This window comes from Myotis brandtii, unplaced genomic scaffold (assembly GCF_000412655.1).
Source record: "Myotis brandtii unplaced genomic scaffold, ASM41265v1 scaffold521, whole genome shotgun sequence".
In the NCBI taxonomy this organism is placed as follows: Eukaryota; Metazoa; Chordata; class Mammalia; order Chiroptera; family Vespertilionidae; genus Myotis; species Myotis brandtii.
The window spans coordinates 3,745,489-3,752,924 of NW_005369870.1; the positions used below are offsets into that span (position 1 = coordinate 3,745,489).

The 7,436-nt window shown below is 41.8% G+C and overlaps 1 protein-coding gene across 3 annotated transcripts in view; it reads right to left on the reverse strand.

Moving 5' to 3' along the window:
• Positions 1-1,657: 1,657 nt before the first annotated feature.
• Positions 1,658-7,436, reverse strand: part of WDR76 (WD repeat domain 76) — a 36,829-nt gene continuing 31,050 nt past the window's right edge. Inside the window, exons 14-15 of one of the 3 annotated variants that reach the window (XM_005877581.2) lie at positions 6,463-6,680; positions 1,658-1,907 (exon numbers count right to left, since the gene is read on the reverse strand). In XM_005877581.2, coding sequence (XP_005877643.2) covers positions 1,723-1,907; positions 6,463-6,680 — 403 coding nt within the window. In that variant the 3' untranslated portion in view covers positions 1,658-1,722. The other 2 variants (XM_014548750.1, XM_014548749.1) reach the window with 2 other exon arrangements.

Here is a 7,436-nt window from a genome sequence, read left to right on the forward strand (position 1 = left end):
GTGATCAGGCTGGCGGGGGGGGGAGTTAGGGGCGATCAGGCAGGCGAGCAGTTAGGAGCCAGGGGTCCCAGATTGTGAGAGGTATCCCAGATTGAAAAGGGTGCAGGCTAGGCTGAGGGGACCCCCTTCCCCCATGCAGGAATTTCATGCACCGGGCCTCTAGTTAGATTATAATCAGATTTCTCAGTAGAAACATTACAGGACAGGAGTGGAAGGAAATTAAGAAAATATGAAAGAGAGGGAACATCAGACAAGGGAAATATATCCAGAAGAGTTATCCTTTAGATATGAAGGAGAAATAAAGGCTTTCCCAGATAAACGAAAACAGAGAATTTACCAACACCAGACCAGCAATGCAAGAATTGTTTAGAGGACGTATAGAAAACTGCCAAATTAAAAGAGCGGACAAAATCACAAGGGAAGAGAAACAATGGAGATACAAACAAAAAATAAAATGGCTGCAAGTCCTCACACAGTATCAATCGCCCGAGGTGGCGCCCCCATGCCCTGTGCTCCTCTGAGACAAGCCAACACCACTGTGGCCAAGGAGGCGGGTCTCACGCATCAGGGCCTCACTCAGCATGTGGGGTCGCTGAGGCACTGAGGCAGCAGGCCACACTGCCAGGCAGACGGAGGGTAGGGAGCAGGCCTCCCTGAAGTGAGGGAGTGGGGGTGCAAGGCACAGTGATGAGCCCTTCCACTCTGCCCACGCCCCAGCCGCAACCCCTCCTGCTCAGCGCTGCCACACCACAGCCGATGACAGCAGGAGGTCTAGCAGGCTGAGACGGGAGACCTGCAGTATTGCTAGCTGTGCGGGAAGGAGCACCAGCGATGGGACAGGAAGAAGCACAAGGTCAGGTGCCAGAGTGGTGGTGGAGGGGCCCCCTCCAACAACAAAACCAACCCCGGCAAGGAAGAGGAGGGTGCAGGGAAAATGTTCATTGGTCACCTGAGCTGGAATACCAGCAAAATGGACCTACAGGATTCTTTTACCAAATTTGGAGACTGTACAATAAAAATGGATCCCAACACTAGCCGGTCAAGAGGGTCTGGGTCTCTTCTCTTCAAAGATGCAGCCGGTGTGAAGGTCCTGGACCAGGAGCACAGGCGTGATGGCGGCGTCACTGACCCCAAAAAGGCCATGGCCATGAGGGAGCCTATAAAGAAGTTTTTTGTGGGGGTCTGTATCCTGAAGCCACTGAGAAGAAAATCAGAGTTCTTAGGCGGGTTTGGGGAGATCAAGGCCATTGATCATCCAATGGATCCAAAGTCAAACAAAAGACAAGGCTTTGTTTTTATCACCTTTAAAGAAGAGGAAGCCCTGTGAAGAAGGTTCCGGAGAAAAAGTTCTACACCAGTGGTTCTCAACCTTCCTAATGCCGCGACCCTTTCATACAGTTCCTCATGCTGTGGTGACCCCCAACCATAAAATTATTTTCGTTGCTACTTCATAACTGTAATTTTGCTACTGATATGAGTCGTAATGTCAATATCTGATATGCAGGGTGTCTTTTCATTGTTACAAATTGAACATAATTAAAGCATAGCGATTAATCACAAAAACAATATGTAATTATATATGTGTTTTCCGATGGTCTTAGGCGACCCCTGTGAAAGGGTCGTTCGACCCCCAAAGGGGTCGCGACCCACAGGTTGAGAACCGCTGTTCTACACCTTCAGAAGCAAGTGTGAAATCAAGGTGGCTCTGCCCAGAAAAGCCTATCAACAGCAGCAGTATGGCTCTGGGGGCCCCATAAACCGCAACCAAGGGAACCGAGGCAGTGGTGTGGCAGCGGAAGCGGAGGAGGTCAGGGTAGTACGACTTACGGGAAGAGCCAGTGATGTGGTGGCCATCAGCATTAACAAGCCACACTGAGGCTTCGGCAAGGCCCATCTGACAGCACACCCTTCGTTTGGATAATGAGTGAACACAAACAATTATGTACCAAAAATAACTTGGCATACTTTCTATGGCCTGTCCCATGTGCATCTTAAATCCCCTCTCGCCCCCCGCCCCCACACACATCACTCTCTTGTTTACTATTTCCAGACCTCTAGTTATTTTAGGCGGCGTGTGGTATCTATCTCAGAGGCCAGAGCGGCTTTGTGCGCTGATTTTATTACCAGGTTACCCAGGACCAGGTGGGAGGGTCTGTTTCCTGCTGCCACTCTGCAGCCTGGACCTGTGGACTCTGGTTGTAAAGAGGTCTATCTTAGGAAACCAGTGTCACCTTTTTAATTTTATATGAATTTTATATATTTCCTATAATGGAAGTGTTAATTTTACTCTACTTTTTGGTTCCTTTTGGGAATCTAACATATTGTAAGGTATTTTACACATGTCCTTCCTGGTTTTGCCACAATCTGGATACTGAAGCTATCTACGCTTTTGAAATAAAAATGTACCCCCCCTCCAAAAAAAAAAATCAGTGTGTAAATAAATAAAATAGAGTACAAAAAGACAATAGAAAAAGTTAATGAAACAAAGAGCCAGTTCTTTGTAAAGATAAAATTGAAAGAACCTCTGGGCATACTCACTAAGGAAAAAAAAAAGAGAAGATTCAAATAAATAAAATCAGATATGAAAGAGAAGTTACAATGGACACCACAGAAATACAAAAAAATTATACAAGAATACTATATACCACTAAATTTAATAACTCACAAGAAACAGACAAATTCTCAGAAATATACTTCCTTCCTAGACTTAGTCATGAAGAACTGAAAAACCTAAACAGGTCAATCACCAGCGAGGAAACTAAAACAGTAATCAAACACTTCCCAACAAACAAAAGTCCAGTTCAAGACAGCTTCACCTGTGAATTCTAACAAACAATCAAATATTGAACACCAATTCTTCTCAACCTATTCCCAAGAAAATTAAAGACAGGGAATACTCCTAACTCATTGTATAAGGCCACCATTACCCTGATACCAAAACCAGGCAATGACAGCACAAAAAAAGAAAATTACAACCACAAAAGATCCCAAATAGCTAAAGCAATCCTGAAAACAAAGAAGAAAGCTGGAGGTATCATACCCTGACTTCAAACTAGACTACAAAGTTATAATAATCAAAATAGTATGGTACTGGCAGAAAAACAGATACACAGACCAATGAAACAGAATTTAGAGCCCACAAATAAACCCACACATACATGACAAGAGCCAAAAACATACAATGGGGAAAGAACAGTCTCTTCAATAAAGAGTATGAAGAAAACTGGAAAGCCACATGCAAAAGAATAAAACTAGACCAGCGAGGAAACTAAAACAGTAATCAAACACTTCCCAACAAACAAAAGTCCAGTTCAAGACAGCTTCACCTGTGAATTCTAACAAACAATCAAATATTGAACACCAATTCTTCTCAACCTATTCCCAAGAAAATTAAAGACAGGGAATACTCCTAACTCATTGTATAAGGCCACCATTACCCTGATACCAAAACCAGGCAATGACAGCACAAAAAAAGAAAATTACAACCACAAAAGATCCCAAATAGCTAAAGCAATCCTGAAAACAAAGAAGAAAGCTGGAGGTATCATACCCTGACTTCAAACTAGACTACAAAGTTATAATAATCAAAATAGTATGGTACTGGCAGAAAAACAGATACACAGACCAATGAAACAGAATTTAGAGCCCACAAATAAACCCACACATACATGACAAGAGCCAAAAACATACAATGGGGAAAGAACAGTAAGAACAGTCTCAATAAATAGTATGAAGAAAACTGGAAAGCCACATGCAAAAGAATAAAACTAGACTGCTATCTGATACCATTCACAAAATTTAACTCAAAACAGCTTAAAAATTTGAATATAAGACCCGAAGCAATAAAATACATAGAAGAAAACAGACACTAAACTTATAGACATTGGTCTCAGAGGGGTTTTTGTGAGCTTGACTCCAAAGGCAAGGGCAGTAAAAGAAAAAAGAAAAAAAAGAACAGGACTAAAGCTTTTGCATCAACAAAATACCATTCACAAAATTTAACTCAAAACAGCTTAAAAATTTGAATATAAGACCCGAAGCAATAAAATACATAGAAGAAAACAGACACTAAACTTATAGACATTGGTCTCAGAGGGGTTTTTGTGAGCTTGACTCCAAAGGCAAGGGCAGTAAAAGAAAAAAGAAAAAAAAGAACAGGACTAAAGCTTTTGCATCAACAAAACAAAAAGGTGACCAACCAAATAGCAGAACATATTTACAAACAATACCTCTGATAAAGAGCTAATATCCAAAATATGCAAAGAACTCATACAACTCAACATCAAAATATAAAAAATCCAATTACAAAATGGGCAGAGGCCCTGGTCGTGTGGCTCAGTTGGATGGAGGGTTGTCCCATACACCAAAAGGTTATGGGCTTGATTCCTGGTCAGGCACACACGGAGGTTGTGGATTTTATCCCCAGTCATGACATATTCGGGAGGCAGCCGATCAATGTTTCTCTCTCACATGGATGTTTCTTGCTCTCTCTCTCTCTCTCCTCCTCTCTAAAAATCAGTAAAACATATCCTCAAGTGAGGATTTTTTTTAAAAAATGGGCAGAGGAAAATTCCTTGAATAGGCAATTTTCTAAGGAAGACATGGCCAACAGATATATGAAAAGATGCTCAACATCATTACTTATAAGAGAAATGCAAATCCAAACCACAATGAAATACCACCTCACACCTGTTAGAATGGCTATTATCAATAAGAACTAGCAGTATTGGAAAAAACATGAAAAGGGAACCCTCACACACAAAGGGTATGTAAACTGGTGTAGCTACTATGCAAAACAGTATGGCAAAGCCTCAAAAAAATTAAGAATAGAGGTACCATAAGACCCAGCAATCCCTCTTCTGGTATCCATCCCAAAATTTTTAAAACAATTATTTGTAAGGATATATGATCCCTGCAGCATTATTCACAATAGCCAAGACATGGAACAACCTAAGTGTCCTTCAACAGATGACTAGAGAAAGAAGATATGGCACATATGGCATAAGTACTGTGGAATATTGCTCAGCCATAAAAAACATGAGATATTGCGGCCCTGGCTGGGTAGCTCAGTTGATTGCACCATTGTCCTGATATGCCAAGGTTGCAGGTTCGATCCCTGGTCAGGGCACATACAAGAAACAACCAATGAGTCCATAAAGAAGTGGAACAACAAATCAATGTCTCTCTCTCTCTCCCTCTCTCTCCTTCTCTCTCTAAAATTCAATAAATAAAAAATCTAAAAACATGCGATATTGCTATTTGCAACAACATGGATGGATCTTGAGAGTATCATGCTAAGTGAAATAAGTCATATGTGAGATATTAAAACCAAAAGCAACAAACAACCTGGCTGGAGTGGCTCAGTTAGTTGAGTGTCATCTGTGCACCAAAGGGTTGCCGGTTCGATTCCCAATCAGGACACATACCTCGGTTGCAGATTTGATCCCCAGTTGGAGTGCCTGCAGAGGGTAGCCAATCAATATTTCTCTCTCACATCTATGTTTCTCTCTCTCTCTCTTCCTCGAGGCATGTCCTCAGTGAGGATTTTTTTTTTTTAAAGGCAATAAACAGCCCCAGCTGGTTTGGCTCAGTGGACAGAGTGTCGGCCTGCAGACTGAAGGGTCCTGGGTTCGATTCTGGTCAAGGGCACATGCCCAGGGTGTGGGCTTGATTCCAGGTAGGGGGCGTGCAGGAAGCAGCCAATCAATGATTCTCTCTCATCATGGATGTTTCTGTCCTCTCTCCCTCTCCCTTCCTCTCTGAAATCAATCAAGATATATATTTAAAATAAAATGAAGTAAAAAGGCAACAAACAAACAAAAAACCTCATATATACAGAGAAGAGGGGCTGGGGAAGGACAAAGAAAGTAAAGGGGGTAAAATATATGGTGACAGAAGGAGACTAGGTTTCCGATGGTGGGCACACAATAGAGTATATACAGATGCAGTAGTATAAAAATGTATGCCTGAAACTTACATAATGTTATTATGAACCAATGTCACCCCAATAAATTTTTTTAAAACCATATTATTAGGCCACAAAAGTTTTTAATACTAATCATTCAAAGCTTTATAACTGTTAATGTCACAGCTTCTAAACATACTACCTGATTAAAGTGCTGAAGGCATCACAGCCTCCCTCGAATTTCTTCCCCGACCCGTAGAAATAACCAAGGTTTCTCCTTCACCAAAAGTACATCCTGCTCATAGTTCCTATTAATAAAGCAATTTATTTTTGCTAAATAGACACTAATTAATTTGAACAAATTAATATTGCTAAAGCAAAAACCCAGCAACTTTCTTAATTCATAAAAACATGTATCTTTCCACTGGAATTTCCTCCGGCCAAAATATACCGAGTGGGATGCATAGCATTGATGGAGCACACAGAAACTAGGCCTAAAGCAAAAACCCAGCAACTTTCTTAATTCTTAAAAACATGTATCTTTCCACTGGAATTACCTCCGGCCAAAATATACCGAGTCGGATGCATAGCATTGATGGAGCACACAGAAACTAGGCATTCTCCACCAAGAAAAGAATGCACCCGCTTTCCTGTCTCGTGGAAGATTTCCACCTGTCGTGGATAGGCCATGCTGCCCACTATGACACAGTCTTCTTGTTTAGGGTCCCACACAGCTCGGAATCTGGTCAGCCATCGCCCAGTATTGGTGTTGTGCCTAGTGGGGAAAAAAAATTTGGAAAAGATAGTAAGTGTTAAATAACTCAAGGTAGCAACAGGCAAAGAGTAAAGATGGCATTGCTCCTAAATGCTGGTTTTCTCTGCCAAGTTTCTTTCTATTTTTTTTTTAATAGTAGGTATAACTTCATCCCACAGATTTTTTTAAATATACTTTTATTAATTTCAGAAATGAAGGGAGAGGAAGACACAGATAGAAACATCAATGATGAGAGAGAATCATTGATTGGTTGCCTCCTGCCTGCCCCCTACTGGGGACCAAGCCCGCAACCTGGCCATGTGCCGTTGATCGGAATTGAACCCGGGACCCTTCAGCCCGCAGGCTGACGCTCTATCCACTGAGCCAAACTGGCTAGGGCTCTGCCAAGTTTCTTCTCTTTAAGTTACTGAGTTACCATCAACCTAGTCTCATCCTTCTTATAAGACTTAAACTCAGGATACAATGCCTTCTGTATTTTTGATTGTCAATGCTGAGTATAGTGGTTTGTTCTCAGTGGATGGTCACTAAGTGTCTATTGAAATGGCATTTTTTGTTCATTATTTCCTAGTTCAATAGACTTTCCTCCTTTTTTTAATACATACAAATAGAAGAAGCTCTAGAAATAAGAAATATGGCCATAACCGGTTTGGCTCAGTGGATAGAGCATCGGCCTGCAGACTGAAGGGTCCCAGGTTCGATTCCGGTCAAGGGCATGTACCTTGGTTGTGGGCACATCCCCAGTAGGAGGCGTGCAGG